Source organism: Citrus sinensis, chromosome 3, assembly GCF_022201045.2.
Source record: "Citrus sinensis cultivar Valencia sweet orange chromosome 3, DVS_A1.0, whole genome shotgun sequence".
Lineage (NCBI taxonomy): Eukaryota > Viridiplantae > Streptophyta > Magnoliopsida > Sapindales > Rutaceae > Citrus > Citrus sinensis.
Window position 1 is genome coordinate 20,135,183 of NC_068558.1, and position 22,309 is coordinate 20,157,491.

Here is a 22,309-nt window from a genome sequence, read left to right on the forward strand (position 1 = left end):
AAATTTTATAGTGGTTAAAAGTATATATGATAAAAGAAAGGTGATGCAAAGATAATTTTTCTTCTCATAATATCAACCAAATACACGTCTACCAAGACATCATTAAATAAGGCTACAAGTAATGGATTATGATTTAATGATAAGCTAAGTTCTTGTTGAGTACTTAATTAACGATTAAGATTTATGTTTTCATATTTATCATATTTCATTTATATTACAATTCAATGCTTAGTAAAAGATCAGTTTAGCATTGAATCCTTACTTACAAGTAATACACACTTAGTGGGCTAGCCAAAAAATTACCTTCCAAAATTATGGTTATTACTTCAAAAAAAATTATTAAGACAAATCAAAGTTTTGTACACATAAATCAACAAAAGTAAAACTTAGACACAAGTTTGAAAATCATTATTCATCGAACAATGTTAGAAAGCAAATGTTCAACTAGATATTCCATTGACAGAACTCAAAAGTGGTTGATTACTTCTAAGTATAAGAGTGCTTATTTGTAAAATGACCCGGTGGGTCCAAGCTCAAATTACATAAAACTTTGGTTATTAATTATTAAATGAAAATATTGTAGAAAAACAAGTTAAGAAGGATTATTCTAAATATAACGAGTGCTAAGGTTATGGGATCTGGTCTTAGAATTCAAATTATGGTCATAATACTCTCTCATATTTATATTTTGCACTTTTTACTAGTTTGAAATTTATGTAACATAGTTCTTAATTAACCATCTATTAAAGGTAGGGGTTAAGCACATAATGTACATAGGCATATTGGAGTTTTCCCACTATCGTATTGGTATGTCAACATTAGATCTAAATATCTACATAGATCCAAGGCAATCTAGATCTATAAATTAAGATAAAATAAAAATAATCGGTAGAAAATACAACTTCTAAACATGTAATTAAAACAATAAACTTAAAACTCACTTAAGAAAGCAATTAATTTCAAAATTTGAATCCTTAAACTTTATCCTTTAGCTTAACTTAGAAAATTAATCACTTATATTGGCAAGTAAAACACTCATTTTATTTAATAAATTTGTGAAAGTATAATACAAGAAAACTGAAAACAAAAGAGAAGGGAAAAAAAAAATCTCTTATAACTAACTACACTTTTTCCTAAAATTCATTCTAGCTTTACACCAAATTTCTCTATATTTCTCACCTTTAAAATCCACCCCAAAATTCTACTCCCAATTTGTGAGATCTCTTGCCTTTATATAGGTAAATTTTGAGCGGATCAAGTGAGGGTATTTACATGATATTTTTGGTAACCTTGCAACCACAACTTTTAGCCGAGCTTTACTAATACAATCTAAGGGTCTAAAATTGCAACTATATGGAACATTGGATTGATTATAATTAATGACTACAAATAAAGTCAAATCAGGACCCTCCATTGCATCTTTTGTCAAGGTGGTTGAACTACTAGATTAAAGTGTGTTAAATCTAGTGTGATGAGATACACGCGAGCTCAGATACGTGGAATGATCTCAGCCATTTAGAATTAATGTTAGATCAAAGGTCCGATGACTTTCGAGTCTCCGAAATTCAAATTCCACTTCCATTTTTTCGATCTAAGCATCGTGAATTTAAGGATTTAATTACAAAACACAAAAATCATATTTAAAAACGAACAAAAATAGACAATTCATAAAATGGTTTAGGGATTAATAATTGTGGTGAAATTAATAGTGTTATCAACATTATAAGTGAAAAACAATAATTTTAACCTTTATTAAATATACACTCTTGCCCACTGCAGGAAAGCTCTGGAAAAGGAAAATTCTATAGGAACCAATCTGCCAAAGGTGCAAGAGGAGTGCTGAAACCATTACTCATGCTCTTTTGGACTGTAAGGCAGCTAAAAGAGTTTGGTCCTAAGGCCTGTCCCCTCACCAAAATGTTGATGCTCAATCTCAGGACATGCTCAATATATTCCAAGAGTTGGCTAAAAATCTAACGAGAGCTGAGCTTGAACTGTGGGTAGCTTATTGCTGGGTAGTGTGGTTCTCAAGAAACAAATTCATCTTTGAATATAAGAGGGTGGAGCCAAAAGTTGCAGCAGCAAAAGCTGAATCAATTGTGGCTGCCTATTAGAGAGTAAGGGCATCAGACAAATCCCTTATTGATACTTCCAGAAAGGAGAAGCTGCAGCATTGGTCCCCTCCTCCTGTGAACTGTTTTAAGATAAATGTGGATGCAGCCATTAATAGCAACGACCAAATGGTAGGATTGGGAGCTATGATAAGAAATTCAGAGGCCAAGGTGGTTGCAGCTGGGGTTTAGATCTCTTCTTTAAAAGGGGGGTTAGTTATGCAGAAGCTGAGGCTATTCAATGGGGCTTCCAGGTAGCAGGAGAAGCAAGTGTATCATGTCTGATTGTAGAGTTCGACTGCTTGGAGGTGGTAGAATTGATAAACAACACAAAGGGTAGCAGAACAAAATTTTTTTGGGTGATTGCTGAGATTCAAAAGCAGAGCAAAGAGCTCTAGAAATGTACAATCCAGCATGTTCCCAGAACCTGTAATGCTCATGCCCATAGGCTTACAAGGAAAAACTAGTGCTGTCTGGTTAGACTCAATACCAGTAGAAATCCATTCTGTAATTGATGTGTTGTAATTCAATGAAAGGTTTTACTTTCCATTCAAAAAAATATATATACACTTTTTAGTGTTAATCATTCACTTATGTGCAAATCTATAATTATCCATTATGAATATGTCTCCATATCCACTTTCTAAAATTGTATATGGACATGAAATTTATGCACAAGGATATGGATATTGATAGATGTTCATGTACGTTAAAATTGTATTTCTAAATTATAAAATAATATGACATATTAATATAGCAAAAGCTAATTAATAATGTATTACAATTAGTAATTCTTGTTCATTTTTATTTGTGTTTCCTAAAATCATTAATTTTAAAAGCTGATTAAAGTTATTTTGCAAAAAAAGCATAACAATAAAAATATCACCAGCGATGGAGAAAGTGGCCAAATGATGGCAAATTCCATACCATCAGATTGAAAATTTCATTCTAGCTAACACCAAATTTCTCCATAAATCTCACCTTTAAATTCCACCACAAAATTCTACTCTAAATTTGTGAGATCTCTTACCTTTATATAGGCAAATTTTGAGCTGATCAAGTGTGGGTATTTACATGATATTTTTGGTAAGCTTGCAACTACAACTTTTTGATGAGCTTTGCTAATACAATCCAAGGGTCTAAAATTGCAGCTATATGGAACGTTGGATTCAATATAATTAATGACTACAAATATAGTCAAATTAGGACCCTCCACTGCATCTTTTGTCAAGGTGGTTGAACTACTATATTAATGAGTGTTAAATCTAGTGCGATGAGATACACGTAAGCTCAGACACGTGGTATGATCTTAGCCATTTAGAATTAATGTTAGATCAAAGGTCCGATGACTTTTGAGTCTCCGGAATTCAAATTCCACTTCCATTTTTTTTTTCGATCTAAGCATCATGAATTTTAAGGATTTACTTACAAAACACAAAAATCATATTTAAAAACAAACAAAAATAGACAATTCATAAAATGGTTTAGGGATTAATAATTGTGGTGAAATTAATAGTGTTATCAACATTATAAGTGAAAAATAATAATTTTATCCTTTATTAAATATACACTTTTTAGTGTTAATAATTCATTTATGTGCAAATTTATAATTATCCATTATGAATATGTCTCCATATCCACTTTCTAAAATTGTATATGGACATGAAATTTATGCACAAGGATATGGATATTGATAGATGTTCATGCACATTAAAATTGTATTTCTAAATTATAAAATAATATGACATATTAATATAGCAAAAGCTAATTAATAATGTATTACAATTAGTAATTCTTATTCATTTTTATTTGTGTTTCCTAAAATCATTAATTTTAAAAGCTGATTAAAGTTATTTTGCAAAAAAAAACATAACAATAAAAATATTACCAGTGATGGAGAAAGTGTCCAAATGATGGCAAATTCAATACCATCAGAGTCAAAATTTCACGATCTATAATGTGCTAAATTCTTGTCAAAAACTAAATGATGTTGGTGCAAATGTCACCAGAAAGGTGGCGAAAACTTGAGTCACCTAGTGAATGGTGGTGCGGCGAAGTGCACCGCTAGCTGAATAAATATTATAGGCGTCCAACGAGTTTGATCATCATGGCGTTGCATATTAGCACTCCATTTGATGCTGGTGTTAAGTTTCCATCGCCCTTTTGGATGGCGTTTGTGCCACCATTGCATAGATCACGAAATGATGATTCCAATGGCTCTAAATTCATCACCGTATGACCGGCTTTGCTGCGGCCACCGGCGAGGGCGTTGCTGCCGGAACAGTGTTGCTGATGATTTCACATAGCATTATTAAATTTATTTATTTTTATTCAACTTTTAAAATTATGTATTATGGTTTTTTCCTTTGGTAAGGGTGTTTTTAAAAAATACAATAGTTTTGAATTTTCTTCAATTTAATTTCGTCAAATAGAAATTTTGAAACTTAATTCCGAGTAAATGGATGGATACAAGATAAACAAATAATATCTATGTCCATATAATATCCATTTGAATAATTTTTAAAATAATTATACTCATGATAAAAATATTTTGAATGGATACTATCCAATCTAGATATCCATTTTTGATTGCCATCCATGGTTAGAATGTAGGTCCATTCCAATCTACTGCTCATGAAATTGACGGCTATTGTTTTATCATTTAACATGTACATGTTATGTTCATTACTAATTAAAATGATTGATAATAACACCCATGTTGATTTAAAAAATGCAGCATGAACTTTAAAGAGACAATTCAGATTTCTCAAATGACCTACTATCTTAGCAGTAATGGAAATTGAACCTCCTGATCTTAGTCGTTCTATAATTACATTCAATAAGAAATAAAAAATTAAATAAAGAAATAAAAAATTGTAAAATTGGTCTCTTACACAAACGAAATCGAAGGACAACGATGCCCACTAAATAAAGAGAGGCCTAAATAAGAGAATTAGAAGAGACCAAACAAGACAGAAATGCCAATGATGATGAGCCAAACAATATGAACCAAAAGCAAGGCCTGGGCTGATAAAGAAGCAGTGCCACCATTATCCCCAACTTGACAAAAACCCTTTTTGGCAACTGTGGCTCCTGCACAGCGAGCCTCGTCACAGCCACACCAATATGTAACACCGTCCATCCCGCAAACGGGATCCGTCGTAAAGCATTTGACGGGGCAAGAAACAGGTCTATGTTTTGAATCACAAACGTCGATTGCTGTATGTGATTCGACGACGGTTGAGAAAGACCAGAAGCTGAGGCTAAATATTGATATAACGAAAAAGAAGAGAGACAATGATGATCTTGAAAATGCCAAGAACATCATCATATTGGTTTTTTTCTTTTTTTTTGCCTTGGTTTCTTTTTGGGTTTCTGTTGAAGGCGAGCTTAAAAAAATTAAGCTCGCCTTTCTGGAATAGAATCAAAGGTTAATCGTTAGTCATGAAATAATTAACTCATATATGAAAAATGTATGTGTGTGTATATATATATATATACACATGCAATGGACGCACCCACGCTTTCATGTTTTAGTACTTTGGCTTTCATAGGTAAGTGCATGCGTATATCTATACAAGTAAAGGCCAAACGTAACTGTCTTAAAAAAGAAGTCCTTAGCGGTCTTGCTGCACTCTGACTTTGTTATGAACAAGTCAAATGCTTTGCTTTGTTCACCATTACCCACCTCTATTTTTTACCATTACTTTTTTAGCTTTATTTGTCCATTAATCATCAATATTATAATTACCGAAAATTGTAAAACATTGGCTGCCAATAATGTACAATTGACAATGGCTTCATTTTGAATATTTGACAGCCCAAGTCGTGATAGCACACAGCACAGGCATATATTTCAATTTCTATTTAATGCGGGTGCACCACAAGAATATTCTTTTCTTTTATATTTTTAGATTTCAATGAGATTGTAACACATAATACAGTTAAACTTTCCTTTTCAGTGACCACTCCATGTATTTTGATAGCCTCCTAAATTTGCAAAAAATGTACTTGGGCTTGGGGGTATTTCTTAATTGACTTTCGTTATTTTTTTTTTAACAAATAAATTTCTCATTTATTTCTGAACAAAAATTTCAAAGATAACAAGATAGTTGGTGAGGGATCCTTCAATTATATATGAAAATTAGAAGGCGCTGTCACAGAAGAAAAAGAGTCTAAGACCCCTTGGGCATGAGCAAGCATACTAGAATCTGGCCAAAAAAAGGGGAAAAAAACCATAATCTACACTCTACACGCACTTACAACTTCTTTTTTTAAAAAATTAATCACAGAAGGAATAACATCAGATAAAGCCTGCCAAAGAAAGATTCTAAATGTTGTCGGAACTTTAAGATCTCAGAGGATATGCCATTGGATAAGAGGCTGCTGTTGGGGAAAAATCAGGTTTATAAATTTTTTATAAAATCTTTTTAAGATCGCTCTCATATAATATATAAGAATTTGTAATTTAGAAATCATACCTTGAAAATCCGATTTGGCTTTTTCTGTTGAAGTGATTTAGGCTCCTAGATCACGATCCGCCACCACTACGCTTGTTAGATCACGAACTGTCACCAATGATCTTCCAAGTTATGACTCAGGTTCGATCTGCACTTAACGTGTGGGCGCCTTTATCACTACTAAAGCAACTAGCACGAGAAAATTTTTCTCTCAATAATAGAGAGAAAAATCTTTTTCTCTGATCTGTAAAAGTGGCTTATACTCCTTTCTTTAGAGAAAATAAGCCTTTTATATCTCCTTTTAGTGAAAACCCTAGGCTCCAAAAATCCAAAATCAAAACTCACGTTACTTGCTTTTTCTATAAGGGACCCACCTTGTAAAATAACATAAGACCCCTTACACATAAGCTAATTAAATGGAGCCTCCCACTAAATGATATATTTAGGCTTTTGACCTAAATAGCTAGTTATCTTGCTTATTAATCCAGTAGTGGTGCAGTCAATTAAATGAGCTAACCCGGGGATCATTTGGGAACATACAATAGTGGCTACAATAATTAGGCCTGTAATTAAACTAGCCCAATTATTTAATTCCAAATCTACTCCACTAAAAGATTGGAACTGACTTCCATAATTGTATGCTCGAATAATAATTCGTCCCAAGCCACATTGATTTCTTTACTGCACAATCCTTTGTACTACATCGTTAATTAAATTGATATCTCAACTATCCAATCAATTTAATAACATATTGTTCCTTGATACTTACTGGTTTTCTCTAATGATCATTTTCAACATACTAAATATGTTGACACACTCTGGCCAGAGAATTCTATGATCAAGCGCCGAAAACCCATCAAGAGATGTGTTGTACAAATTCTATATTGTTAATCCATAACTCCAATACTCATAATTACTCCCACCAAGATACCGGGTAATCTTGACCACAAGAATGTGTTGTGCCCATTGGTAACTCAAATGGAATAACAATTACAATCATGAAATCATAATTGACTCAAGATTAAGATTACAGTAAAATCAATGCCTATGAGATTTAACAAGTCTGACAGTCATTTCAATGTTAATTAAATCTCATATGTGATTCTGTTCAATGTAGTCGTACTACATTAATAAATTCATACATGATTAAGACAAATCATTTAATGAATTCATTACAGTCTATATCTAAATAAAGTGCACAACTTTATTTATCAACTGCGAACTAAATTTATTTAATCATAAGATAACTTATATTTATGTCTTCTGTGAATCCACATGGTGATCACATAAATACATATAATATGATTAAATGGACTTTGATCAAAATATTAATGCAATTAAGATATTTGAATAAAATACCTCATTAATTTTATTAATCAGAAAAAATGTTTATTACAATTAAATAAACACATATGCTTTTAAAGAGCATATTTTTCCAACAATCTCCCACTAGCTCTCAAAGCATATTTGGCATCTCACGCATGCCCATGGATTCTAAGTGCAAGTTAAAAGGTTTCCCAGGTATGCCCTTAGTAAAAGGATCTGCCAAGTTTTGCTGTGATGCAATCTGAGTAACCTCCACATCACCTCTCTGCACTATATCCCTTATAAGATGATATTTCCTCTCAATATGTTTTTGTTTCTTGTGATTCCTTGGTTCCTTAGATTGAGCTACCGCACTACTATTATCGCAAAATAGTGTAAGGGGTGCAGTTACAGCAGGTACCACCTCAAGATCTTATAGGAACTTGCGGAGCCATACAGCTTCTTTTACAGCTTCGGATGCAGCCACGTATTCAGCTTTAGTTGTGGAGTCTGTGATACAAGATTGTTTCACACTCCTCCAACTAATAGCTCCACTTCCCAATGTAAACACATACCTGGAAGTTGATTTTCTGGAATCCTTATCTGACATAAAGTCAGAATCAGGATAACCCACTAGAATGAGTTCATCACCAGAATACACAAGCATATAATTTTTAGTTCTTTTCATATACTTCATTATATGGTTGGCCGCAGTCCAGTGTTCAGGTCCAGGAATAAATTGATATCTACTAACCATCCCTACCGCAAACACAGATGTCTGGCCTAGTGCAAAGCATGGCATACATGAGACTTCCCACAGCTTCTACATAGGGAACTCGTCTCATTCTCTCTATCTTTTCAGATGTTTTAGGTGATTGATCCTTGGAGAATGCAATTCCATGTCTGAATGGTAATAAACCAGTCTTGAAATTTTCCATGCTAAATCTAGCCAATATCTTATCGATATAGACCGCTTGAGACAAGGCTAAAGTTTTATTCTTCCGGTCTCATAGTAATTTGATACCAAGAATATAACTTGCCTCTCCCAGGTCTTTTATATCAAATTGTTTTGCTAACCAACTCTTTATAGTAGTCAATACTCCTATATCGTTTCCAATTAAGAGAATATCGTCTACATAAAGAATTAGGAAGGCTACGAAATTTTCTTGAATTTTCTTGTACACACATGGTTCATCAATTTTCTGAATGAATCCAAACGATTTAATCGCTTGATCAAATCTGATGTTCCATGACCGAGATGCATGCTTCAATCCATAAATGGATCTCTGCAACTTACATACCATGTGTTCTTGGCCTTTTTGTATAAATCCATCTGGTTGCTGTATGTAGATGTTTTCTTCAAGATGCCCATTAAGAAAGTCAGTCTTGACATCCATTTGCCAAATTTCATAATCTAGCACTGCAGCAATGGAGAGCAGAATCCTGATGGATTTAAGCATATCAATCGGCGAAAATGTTTCCTCATAATCGATTCCCTCTTTCTAAGTAAACCCTTTGGTTACTAATCTTACTTTAAATGTTTCCACCCTTCCGTCTACTCCTCTTTTTCTCTTGTAGATCCACTTGCACTCTATAGGTTTTACCCTATTTGGTGCCTCTACAAGTTACCAGACTTTATTGGAATACATAGATTCCTTTTTTCTTGATTCATGGCATTTTTCCAAAATTCAACATCTCTATCTATTAGAGCTTCGTTGTAACTAGTGGGATCTTGTACATGTTCATCTGAGATAGCCGTATAGGTTTCTCCCAAAAGCATGTATCTCGCAGGTAACTTAGTTACCCTCTCACTACGACGAGGTTCTAAAAGTGATGGTTGTTCAGGGATAATCCTGTGTTGATCATCTGGTTGTTGTTGTTCTTCCTGTTCTGTAACAGGCATTGAAAGCTGAGCATCAACCTGATCACCTGACAGTTCTTCAAGTATTACCTTACTCTTAGGTTTGAAGTTATTCATATAGTCTTCCTCGAGGGAAGTGAAATGTGTGCTCACGATCACTTTCCTATCTTGAGGACTATAAAATAAACCTCCCCTTGTTCCTTTGGGATACCCCACAAACATACAAACCTCAGAACGTGAATCCATTTTGTCTGCCTTTGGTTTCAGTACATGTGCTGGTGATAATCAAAATTATGTCTACTCAACTAGAACATATGAATGTGAAGTTGAATACCTATAGCAATACTGAAGTTGGTAGTTATAACTTTCCTAAGCCCAAACCTTCCACTAGTATTCAAATAGATAATGATCAGCAATCCCCTGAAACTCTTAGAAAAAGAAAGGTTGGTAAAGGGACTATTACATGTCATTATTTTATTTCTATTTGCAAATGCATGTATTACTACTAATGGTATGCCTGTATATTTTGATTATGGATTCACGTTGATCACTGTATATTTTGATCGGCACAATCTTAAGAAGAGAAAGAACCTGTTAATGACAATTACAAAGAGGACAAGAAGATTTTTTATCATCTAAACTAATATCCTTATTAAATCTTCAAAACAAGGCAGTGTCCGCATATAGTTAAAACTAAAACTACAACAAATATTACAAGACAACACCTCACACAAGTGCCTGATCTCCTTGACATCTTTGATTACACACACAAACATGTACACACACAAGTTTAGAACTTTTTATATGGAAAGAAGTCAGTTCTATTAAAGTATTACTGAGCTTGTGTTACCTGTAAATGTTACCTGACAATTATTACATAAATCATTATATATAATATAATGCCCCAATTCTCCTAAGGTATTTAAGTCTTTTTAATTTTTTAGTGATCTTTTTACCCTAGTATAAAAAGAATAAGAAGTCTTTCCCATTATGAGAGAGAGAGAGATCGACTAAGATGAAAACAAATGATAGAGAGGAAAAAAAATAGATGGAGAGAAAAGAGAGAAAAGAAAAGAAAAAAAAGAGAAGGAGAAGTAGAAAGTCTTCTTCTTGGTTTTGCTGTGAGCAACACATGAGATCAAGTTGCGTTGTTTGAATAGGATATTGTTGAGAAAAGATTTGAGGTAAATATTAATTCTTGGTTTTTATTAATTTTTAATGGAGATTTTGCAGAAAATATGCTGACAGTGTGTTATTTCGAAAATCATTGTAATTTGTATAAATTGATTTTGATTTTTGATTTTGGGCATGTTAAACTAGACATCTTCCATAATGTTTTGAAAGTTTTTGAAGTCAAGTATGAAAACCTGGAATTTCGGATTTCAGTGAAGAACATTGATTACAAAATTATTTTTACCACAGTTAGACTTCTTCAAAAATTATGAAATTTGGATCAGGGATTTTATATATGTCTAGTGTAATTTTGGAAATTTTCATGATTTTTTGGTAAAAAAAAAATTGTATTGTATTTATAAAGCAAGCATGTCCAGAACAACAAACTATTTAACATAATTGATGATGCCTGAAATGTAAATTATTTTCAATAGTTTTTGAAGGAATTAAGCTATGAAACTTTTACTAATGAATTCCTAATATGTCAGCATATGCTCCGTAAAATTTGAGATTTTTCCAATAAGGTAATAATTTATTAAAAATCAGAAAATATGGATGGTTGAGTTTTGGGGAACAAATATTGAGCGCATTTGAGGTTGAGTTTAGGGGTTGTTTAAAATGGGATACTTGAGGATATTGGAGTTTATGATCATAGCTCAATTATATCTTATGAGAATTTTATTAATGATTTTTAGGTTGATGATGTTAATACGCGTTGGTTAAGTGTGAATGCCAAGAGGTAAGTAAACTAGACTTTTAAATGAATCACAATGAAGAGCATATACGTTTGATTTGTGTGAAAAGCCTAGTTTTGATATGTACGAATATTGATTTATATGTCTCTGCCCATGTGTTTATCCCATGTGTTTATCCCATGTGTTTATGTGATGTGTTGAGTGTGATTATGTACATGTGTATATGTATGTGTGGAATTTCATTAGCATAAGCACAAAAATGCATTAAGTTTTCTATGAAAGAGAAAGTGGATTTTAACAAATGCAATTTCTGCTTTATGAGATTTTGCGTTGGGGGCTACCTCTTAAAACTATGCAGGGGCCACCTCTCGAGGGCCGGCATGTCACGAAGTTCAACACATAGTGCAAGTGCCATGCACAGCACAAAGTGCCGCATTGCAGAATATGTATTTTGTTGAAAGAAAATGTTAAAGTTTGAAAGCAACAAAAAAAAAAAAGGTTTTAATGAATTCATTTCACTATATTTTGAAAAGATCATGGCATATCATCTATTTGCATTATGTATATGTATGTATATTGGTATTAGAAAAACTAGTTTGCTTATTAAGTTGGAAAAATCTGTCAGCATATGCTCCGTAAAATTTGAGATTTTTCCAATAAGGTAATAATTTATTAAAAATCAGAAAAGATGGATGGTTGAGTTTTGGGGAACAAATATTGAGTGCATTTGAGGTTGAGTTTAGGGGTTGTTTAAAATGGGATACTTGAGGATATTGGAGTTTATGATCATAGCTCAAAAAGGTTTTGATGAATTCATTTCACTATATTTTGAAAAGATCATAACATATCATCCATTTGCATTATGTGTATGTATGTATATTGGTATTAGAAAAACTAGTTTGCTTATTGAGTTTTGTACTCATTATAGTTTATTGTGATTTAATTTTCAGAGGTTAGATGTGTGAGAAGAAGGACTTGAATTAAGGATGGTAGATGGTTTGGCCAAATTCTTAAACTATTATGCTGTTTAATATACTTGAGGCTTGAATTCTTATTGGTTGTAAAGAGTCATTTAAATTCATACGTGAGTTGCGGTTAGATTTGCCCTCGAAGTTCGGGCTAGGGTGTTACAAATGGTATCAGAGCCAGGTTCTTAACAAAAAATGTGTAGATGTTTGTGACATCCAGCATCGCTTGGGAAGGATTTTGTAAGGGTGAATATAATTAGGTCTATGCCAAACCTTTAGGCTATGTGATTTTGTTTTCAAGAAGTGTATGATTTAAGTATCAGAGTAACGTAACGAGAGCGTGATGTGTCTGCTTAAGTCTTTATAAGGATTTATTGGTCATAAATGTTTGAGGTATGGATTTTGTTAGACATAACTAAAAGCAAATTTCGAGGACGAAATAATTTTAAGGGGTTAAGAGTGTAATACCCCATTTTTTTCTAAAGGTATTTAAGTCTTTTTAATTTTTTAGTGATCTTTTTACCCTAGTATAAAAAGAATAAGATGTCTTTCCCATTATGAGAGAGAGAGAGAGAGAGAGAGAGAGAGAAAGATAGATCGGCTATGATGAAAAAAAACAACAGCGAAGTAAAAAAAAGAGAGATGGAGAGAAAAGAGAAAGAAAAGAAAAAAAGAGAAAAAGAAGAAGAAAATCTTCTTCTTAGTTTTGCTGTGAGCAACACATGAGATCAAGTTGCATCATTTGAACTGGATATTGCTGAGAGAAGATTGGAGATAAGTTTTAATTCTTGGTTGTCATTAGTTTGTTATGGAGAAGCATGATTATATATTTGCAATAGAAATAGAAATCTAAATTTTTTTCTTTAGAAAATTTGCTGACAATGTGATATTTCAAAAATGATAGTAATTTGTACAAACTGATTTTGATTATTGGTTTTGGACATGTTAACTAGACATCTTTTAGAATGTTTTGAAAGTTCTTCCAAGCTAATCGGATAAGATTTCAATTAATTACGATTTTTTGAATTCAAGTATGAAAACCTAGAAATTTCTGATTTCAGTGAAGAACATTGATTATGAAATTATTTTTATCATAGCTAGACTTCTTCAAAAATTATGAAATTTGTTTAGGGATTTATTTGAATTTTTTATTTAAGTAACGTTTCTTTTAAATAAATTAAAAAAAGGTTATATTCATCAATTTTAAGAACATATATATACACTACTAGAAAAATGGGCTTTACTGACACCAATTTAGTGTCAGTAATTACTTTTGCTGACACTTGTTAATTGTGTCAGTAATGCTCAAGCCAGAACACACTGACACTAATCTTTGGTGTCAGTGATTTTTGCGTCAGTATTTTGTGTCACTATAGTATCACCACCATAGTGATACTATGATGTTAGTATCAGTTGATACTATTTTTATGTCAGTATTTTGTGTCACTAGAGAGTCACAAGGATAGTGACTCAATCGCGTTAGCATTTAATGATACTATTTACATGTCACTGATTTATGTGACTACAGTATCAGGAATCCACTGACTCAATAACATCAAAAATTCTTATCGTCATTTAAATAATTAGTGTCAGTATTAACGGTGCTATACCGGTTGTGTTTTATTTTTTTTAATGACATTATTCATGTTTATTTTACAATTAAAATAAACACAAAATATATTAAACATACCAAATCTTGTAATGCAATTCACATAATACACATTTCAAATACATCAGTTAAATTAAAATAGTTCAAATACATCATTGTTTGGGGGTAAAAAACAAGTTCAAGTACAAAATTAAGCTTTGAACAAGTAGTATTCACGATAAAGTACTAAATTAATTTCGGAAAATTTAGCCAAGAAGAAAAAACAGATAACAATGTCACTGATTTTGGAGTCACTGATTTTGGAGTCCGCATATGCCTTCATTTTTTTTCCACCTACAAGTATATAAAATCAATTAGCACAGCACAAAAAATAAATCACAGATTTGTTTTAAGGAAAAATAATCATAAATTACTTGTATGTTACCTCGCGATTGTAGGCTGTAATTAACTTGGCAACGTATGTAGCCCACTGATCACGAAGTCGCGAGAGGTCCTTGACAGTGTATTCCTCAACTCCCTTGAACTTTAATTTTAAAACAAGTTATTCACCGAAAATCCTTGACTAAACTACTTAATTATCATTAATTTAAATACATTTGTGTGTTAACAATTAAAGCCAACAAATAAACTCCAACAATGTTACTGTTTTATCCAAAATTATATAGGTAAATACTGAACATCTTGATCATGGTAATTCAAAAAAAAAAACAACTTGTGAACCCCAACAACAACAATATTTGATAGCCGAAGCAACTTGTGAACCCCAACAGTACGCGATTTAATACAAATATGGATGTAGATACAAAACCTTAATTAGGATGACAACTTATCCTCATCAAAGTAAAGTACAAGCAACGACACCATAGCACATCCCCACTAACAACTACTTTGCAACCCAAACAATTGTTTTGTGTTGGGATATGCAGTACATTGTGTATATCCCAAATCCTAATTCATGTCTATATGGATATTCATATAATCTATTCAACAGTATGCAACATAGTCACCATTATAAGTACCCTCACAGTTTATAAAATGCATACAATACGCAATAAAAAGATAACTGTAAAGAAGCACACAGGTGTTTGAGCTGATTCATTTCACAATAAATTAAAACAATATGATACAGTATTGTAAAAATCATTTTCAATACTTACATTATTTTTCAGAACGTTCACATTTGTGATGATATATTGCATGTATTTCATCACATAGTAACCACATTCAAAGCTGCTCGGCTGCCTCGGACACTACAAGATCAAAATTACATTAATTTTTTAGTGTACGTTAACAATAATTAGTTAGGTTTGTCTGATTTTTACCTTGACAGGTATCCATTGAACATTGGCCTTTGTATCAGAATTTAAACTCTGATGTATTCGAATCCCCCTACAATTAAGAGACATAGCTAACGTTAGCAAATAATTAGCATAAGACATAAAAATAAAATAGCATGATCAAAGATACAAATAACAAACTTAACTGATTGACAATCTGCATTAGCTCTTCATCAGGACTACCTTCAAAAGGATCAAGGTAATAGGTTGTACGTCTCACCAAATCAATTGCCAATAACACCCAGTGGGCACTAAACAAAATAAAAATTGTTCTCACACATGAATTACAAGTAAAAGTGATTAATCTACAAATTAAAGAATATTACTAGCAAATGAAAAAGGTTATACCCAGGATTATACGGGAATACGATGACTTGTCCCAATTCTGCCAAGCCTAACAGTTTTGAAATGTATTGAGTCCTGTCTTTGAAACTGACCCTTGGATATAGCTTCTCAAAAAGCCCAAACTGAACTGGTTTAGTACTTCCATTGCTCTCCATCTCCTCATACAGGTGTCTAAGAGGAAACAAATATATATAACGAAGTAAGTTTGAATATAGGAAACAAAATAATAGGGCCAAGTTTACTAAAACATAAGTTATGATTTACCGTACTTGATCCATATGTTAATGATGCAGTTGGAGACCTCTTTAAACTCGATGATTTCAGCACAAATCATTTTGTCCAAGTGTGTTTCCCAAATTTCACCAAAGGTTGCTGTGTCATGCCGAATCCTGATCAACCGAGGTAAAGAATTCTCGATGAACATGGTAAACATGTTCATATATTCACTCCTGTCATTCTTTCTTGATCGTGCTGCTGCCCGTGTATTCTTCACACGTACATTGAGGTCTTTTGCTGCTGGTCTGATGACTCGGGGTTCTTTTTTGGCTATTTCTGCTGGTCTGATGACTCTGGGTTCTTTTTTGGCTACTTCTGCTGGTATGATGACTCTGGGTTCTTTTTTGGCTACTTCTGCTGGTCTGATGACTGGTGGTTCTTTGTTGGGTACTTCTGCTGGTCTGATGACTGGTGGTTCTTTGTTGGGTACTTTGTCATGACAGGAGAACTGCCTATCTAGTACTTTAGGAGTTAGTCGAGGAGATCTTCTCGGTGTGGGCTTTGAAGTAATTTCACAGTCTACTTTTTCGGGGGTTTGTTGAGGAGTTGCTTGGGAAATTGTGGTGGGACTGTCCTTGATTTTACTCTTCACAGATTTTGGAGTCGACTTACCCGATGGGAAATCAGCCTTTGCAATAATCAAAATACATACCATTACTAGTAATACATGCATATACAAATGGAAATAAAATAATGACATGTAACAGGCCATATACCTTTCTTTTTCCAAGAGTTTCAGGGGATTGTTGATCATTGTCAATCTGAACACCAGTGGAAGTTTTGGGCTTAGGAAAGTTAGAACTTCCAACTTCAGTATTGCTGTACGCGTTTAACCTTGCATTCATGCGTTCTAATTGAGCAGACATGAATTGGAAACTCTCTTGATACATCTTTCTTTCTCTTACTAACTCAGTGGCATCAGGGACATGAAAGTACATAGATGGGGTGACGAATTGCCCCACTCCTTGCACCCTACTTCCATTTGGCTGCTTCTGAAGAGCTTCACCTAGAATGTCATGTGACCCTTGTGATTGGAATGTTCCTTGTTCAACATGACTCTTCAGCTCATTCTACAAAAAAAAAATATTGTAAATCCGCAATTACGAGTACAAGACATCAGCTAAACTAAACTAATATCCTTCTTGAATCTTTAACAAAAAGCAAATCCATATACAGTTCAAATTGAAACTACAGAAAATATTACAAGACAACACCTCAAACAAGTTTTAACCTTTTAATATGCGAAGAAATCAGTTCTGATGAAATCTTACTGAGTTTCTGTCAATTGTAAATGTTGCCATACAATTATTACAAAAAGCAGTATATATGTACGTTAATATCTACCCCCACACACACATATTATAAAGAAAATTCATAAGAATTAAGTATACAAGTGACTTACTATTTTCTCAGCAATTGGCATCACATCAGAAGCATATTTGCCATCTCGGTCTGCTCGTGCCATTAACCAAGCTTCACTGCGATCAATCTCCCGCTCAGAAACTCCACTCTCCTTTTTCTGTTACAAGGTGACATAAAACATAAATAATTGATTCTATTATATTATACGCATTAGATTACTTATGTTACTGTAATTACTCCATATTACCACACTTACTTTTCTATACAACATGCCACCATATCCTGTGCTACCCAAGCGATGGTTGTAGACATTCTTTGCTCTTTTGTCTTTTGCCTTCTTACTTTTTTCCTGCACAAACAGTTTATATGAAGAACAAAAAGTTACCACTGATTATTAGTAACTACCAACAATTAAATCAGGTAATATTAACAAACAACACACCTGAAATTGTTCAGACAAAACTTTGTCAACAAAAAGTTTCCAATCTTCTTTTTTAATGCTTGGATATTCAATAGGAGGCAACCTTAGTGACTTTCGATCGTCCTTGTTAGGTAGAACGAATTCAGTTGCCAGTTCACAACGAAAGTTTCTTGATGCAACCCCCATCCACTTTAATACTTGGCTTTTGCATTTCAAGCTCAATTTGAATTTTTTATGTCAACCAATAACATGGATTAGCAACAACTTTAAAAAAATTTGGAAGTTATATAAAATCTTTAAACATACTATGAAACAAGAAAACAAAACCTGAAAATGAACCCACAAAGTTTCCTTCATCTCCAGTGGCACACGCCTCCAATCATCAAGTAAAATTGAAATTGTTTCACGTACAATGACTCCAATGTAACTCCTAAGATCATTTCTTCCCTTACCAACCGGAACACCATAAGAATTGTACTCAATTGCAGCTTCATGACTAACTTCTTGTTTTTGCAAACCTTTTTTTTTTGTTTGTTTTCTTCTCCTTGGTCTTCCGTCGAGCTCCGGAAGAGTGAACTCAACATCGTCAGCCATCTCCTACAATCCTGAAAATGATTAAAATAAATAAGTATATCATTTAGATTAATAAGTTAATACAAGAGCAATAGCATAAAATGAAATAAATAAATCACTTACTGGAAAACTTTGAAAATTGGTGCTGGAAACTAACTACAATAATACATTCACTGATTTTCTAAATCAATATCTATTGGAATAGCATCACAATCTTTTCTGTCATAAATTCCTTCATCATCTTTCTCATCCAACTCACATACTGGAAGTTTGTTAGATAATGGAGAAAATACATCCACGTCTTCACATCTTTCCCCATTTAACTTATAAGCTTTGTCGGTCACTGAACAAACTATTGATTTATTATTCTCTAGCTGGTCCTTTACATAAAATACTTGCTTTGCATGACAAGCCAGAATAAAGCAATCAGATTTATAGCCAATCCGATTTAAATCAACTACAGTGAAACGTAAATTGTCAGTGCAAACCCCTCTATCATCTACCCAATCACACTTGAAAAGTGTTTTTTTAACCATTAGATAATCAAGCTGCCAAATCTCATCAATGACTCCATAAAACGTCATGTCTCCAAAATGAGGACTTTTATCTTTTGAGCTTGAAATCTGTAGAGTGTTAGCAACAACCCTAACACCACTATTTTGGGTCACACGATTACAGTCCCAGTCCCTCGTTGTAAAATTGAAGCCATTTATCTCGTAGCTAGAGAAGGTCACCACGCTTGAGCGTGGTTTGTTTGCTAACCAGCACACTATTTCGTCAATCGGCACATTATTTGCTTTATCATGTGCCACCTATAAATTAATTTAACAAGTACAGTAATTAGTAACATGTAGAAAAATCTTGTTAAGTTTATATCCTATATTGTATTTAGTTAAGTAATTCTAACCTTTGCTTGTAACCAACCAGAAAATGTTCGTATGTGTTCATTTTGCAACCACAGATTTGTTTTTGCCTTATAGGGGTTTCTTGATGCCAAATAATGCATATGCTCCCTACAGTGAAACATATTAAGATTTAAAAACTAGTATATTAATCTAATAATACAATAGTAATATTTTTTTGAAAAATTAACAACTTACTCGATATATATTTGGATTTCAGGGGTGTTCATTAGAACACACCGGTGTGCTTGTGCCAACAAAGGATCATCAACCACCTTTATGTTTGCACCTCCCAAAGGCTTTTCGATAGATAAATCAGTTGGACAACCAGTAGGCAGCCCAATAACATCACAATTTGAGAGGTACTCAGCACAAAATGCAAGTGCTTCTTCTGCAATATAACTTTCTACAATACAACCCTCAGGGCGGTAGCGATTACGAACATAATCCTTGAGAGTTTTCATTTGTCTCTCAAAAGGATACATCCATCGAAGATAAACAGGCCCACATAACCTAACTTGTTCAACTAAGTGGACTGTTAAATGGATCATTATGTCAAAAAAGCTAGGTGGGAAGTACTGCTGCAGTAAGCATAAAGTGATTACAAGTTCCTCTTGCAATTGGTCAAGAGTATTAGGATCTACCACTTTACAGCACAATGTATTAAAAAAGAAGCACATCCTGATTATGGCCGTTCTCACATTTATAGGCAAACAGTTTCGAATGGCTAGTGGTAGAAATTGTTGCATCAAAGTATGACAGTCATGGGACTTAAGGCCTTGAAGCCGACAATCATCCATTGAAACAAGGTTTTGGACATTGGACGAATACCCATCAGGGACTTTCACACTCAGCAAGGTTTCACAAAACTGTTTTTTTTCTTTTTTACTCAAAGTATAAGGAGCTGGAGGTAGGACTTTGTTTTTTTTGTTTGTTTCATCAGGAACTAGTTTTCCCCTGATCTTCAAAGACTCAAGATCTTTTCTAGCATTAATCCCATCTTTTGTTTTGCCTGGTTGATGAAGTAATGTGCCATATATGTTTTCGCACACATTTTTTTCAATGTGCATCACATCTAATTGATGGCGAACTAATAAATGCTTCCAATAATCTAATTAAAAAAAGATTGACTTTTTTTTGTACAATTTTTCAGTTATGTTCTCATCACCACCACCACCACCACCGCCATCATGTTTCCGCTTTTTGGCCTTCTTTTTCCCGAACTTAATATCTATATCTTCCACCATATTAAAGATTTCCTCACCAGACAAAGTTTTAGGAGGCTCATTCCACTCTTGCTTCCCATTAAAAATCTTTTTCAGTTTCCGAAATAGGTGACCGAGTGGTAGAAAGCGGCGATGGCCCATATATGACATTTTCCTACTATGTGGCAGCCAACATGCACAAGTGTCTATCCCACAAATTGGGCAAGCATAATAGCCCTTAACAGTACAACCAGAGAGGTTTCCGTATGCTGGAAAGTCACTAATTGTCCACATCAAGACAGCCCGTAAATTAAAGGTTTCTTTTCTATAAGAATCATAAACATCAATACCTACATCCCATAGAGTTTTTAAGTCCTCAATCAAAGGTGCTAGGTATACATCTAGATCATTTCCAGGTTGTTTAGGGCCAGATATCAAAAGTGACAACATCAAAAACTTTCTCTTCATACACAACCATGGAGGAAGATTATATGTTATTAATATAACAGGCCAACAACTATAAGTAGTGCTAAGTGTACTATGTGGGTTAACCCCATCAGTTGAGAGAGCTAAACAGAGATTTCTAGGTTCTTGTGCAAATTTTGGCCACTTATTGTCAATTAGTTGCCAGGCTGGTGAGTCTGCTGGGTGGCGAAGTTTGCCATCTCTAATTCTTTTATTAGCATGCCATGTTAAATTTTGAGCTGTTTGTGGTGATTGAAACAATCTTTTCAACCTAGGAATAGGTGGAAAATACCATAATACCTTTTTAGGAACCCCTTTCCTAAATTTTGTTGAGCTATCTTTTTTTTTTTGATACCTAGATGCTCCACAATTTGGGCATTTAGCAAGATCAGCAAATTCATTCCTATACAAAATGCAGTCATTTGGACATGCATGTATTTTTTCATACTCTAAGCCTAGCACTTTCATTGTTTTCTTAACCTCGTACATTGACATAGGTAGAGTATTATTATTTGGCAAAATATCAGCAAGGACTTCTAACAAAGCAGAAAACCCTTTATCGGACCACCCATAGTTCCCTTTCACATTGTAAAGTCTCATTAAACTAGATAACTTTGAATGTTTTGCACCCAGGTACAAAGGCTTTTCAGCATCTTCAAGCATATCCTTAAAAGAACTAGGATCTCTATCACAATGCTCGTAAGCATCTTCGACCATGTCAATTATATTACTGTAATCATGACATCTAAATCTTTGACCATGTGAATGGTCTTCACAGTTTGTAAATGTAGATTTAGAGTCAGTCTCACCATGCCAAGTCCAAACAATATATCTTGGGAGAAAACCTTTTTCAAATAAATGATCCTTCACTTGTTGAGGAGTATGAAACTCCATATTACAACAAAAGGTGCAAGGACATCTAATTGACATTCGATTTTCAGCATTCAAAATGGCAAAATCTAAGAAATCAGCAACTCCAGAACGATACTCTACAGACAATCTATCACAAGTTATCCAACTTCTGTCCATTTCAAATATTTTACCTGTTCACATATGTAATGTTAGTTTAAGTTTAATTAAATTGCATGATTAATTTAAAGTTCAATGTTATTATGATTATAGTTGTAATAATAAACTTATAATTCTGGAAAATCATTAATAGCCCTATAAATCATTAATTATAATAATAATTTAGACAAAATCCTGAAATTGAAACAAAATAAGTTTTGAAACTTAAATAG

The 22,309-nt window shown here is 33.4% G+C and overlaps 2 protein-coding genes across 2 annotated transcripts; both read right to left on the reverse strand.

Moving 5' to 3' along the window:
* Positions 1 to 17,626: 17,626 nt before the first annotated feature.
* LOC127900970 (uncharacterized) lies at positions 17,627 to 18,125 on the reverse strand. Its single transcript, XM_052436503.1, has 2 exons — positions 17,945 to 18,125; positions 17,627 to 17,851 (listed from the first exon to the last, which is right to left on the reverse strand). The coding sequence occupies exons 1-2, from the start codon at positions 18,107 to 18,109 to the stop codon at positions 17,699 to 17,701; spliced, it is 318 nt and encodes a 105-aa protein (XP_052292463.1). The 5' UTR covers positions 18,110 to 18,125; the 3' UTR covers positions 17,627 to 17,698.
* Positions 18,126 to 18,666: 541 nt separating this feature from the next.
* LOC127900638 (uncharacterized) lies at positions 18,667 to 22,097 on the reverse strand. The gene is made up of 4 exons (XM_052435816.1): positions 20,567 to 22,097; positions 19,597 to 20,410; positions 19,404 to 19,509; positions 18,667 to 19,308 (listed from the first exon to the last, which is right to left on the reverse strand). The coding sequence occupies exons 1-4, from the start codon at positions 22,095 to 22,097 to the stop codon at positions 18,667 to 18,669; spliced, it is 3,093 nt and encodes a 1,030-aa protein (XP_052291776.1).
* Positions 22,098 to 22,309: the final 212 nt, after the last annotated feature.

Excerpts from the sequence above, each read along its gene's own strand:
- LOC127900970 (XM_052436503.1), bottom strand. The coding sequence starts at position 18,109 with ATGGGGGTTGCATCAAGAAACTTTCGTTGTGAACTGGCAACTGAATTC. Across the intron at positions 17,852-17,944 it reads TTTTGTCTGAACAATTTCAG|GAAAAAAGTAAGAAGGCAAA; the intron begins GTGTGTTGTTTG and ends CTGTTTGTGCAG.
- LOC127900638 (XM_052435816.1), bottom strand. The coding sequence starts at position 22,097 with ATGGACAGAAGTTGGATAACTTGTGATAGATTGTCTGTAGAGTATCGT. Across the intron at positions 20,411-20,566 it reads TGGCGGTGGTGGTGGTGGTG|GCAAAACAAAAGATGGGATT; the intron begins GTGATGAGAACA and ends TTCATCAACCAG. Across the intron at positions 19,309-19,403 it reads CTGGTTGGTTACAAGCAAAG|GTGGCACATGATAAAGCAAA; the intron begins GTTAGAATTACT and ends ATTAATTTATAG.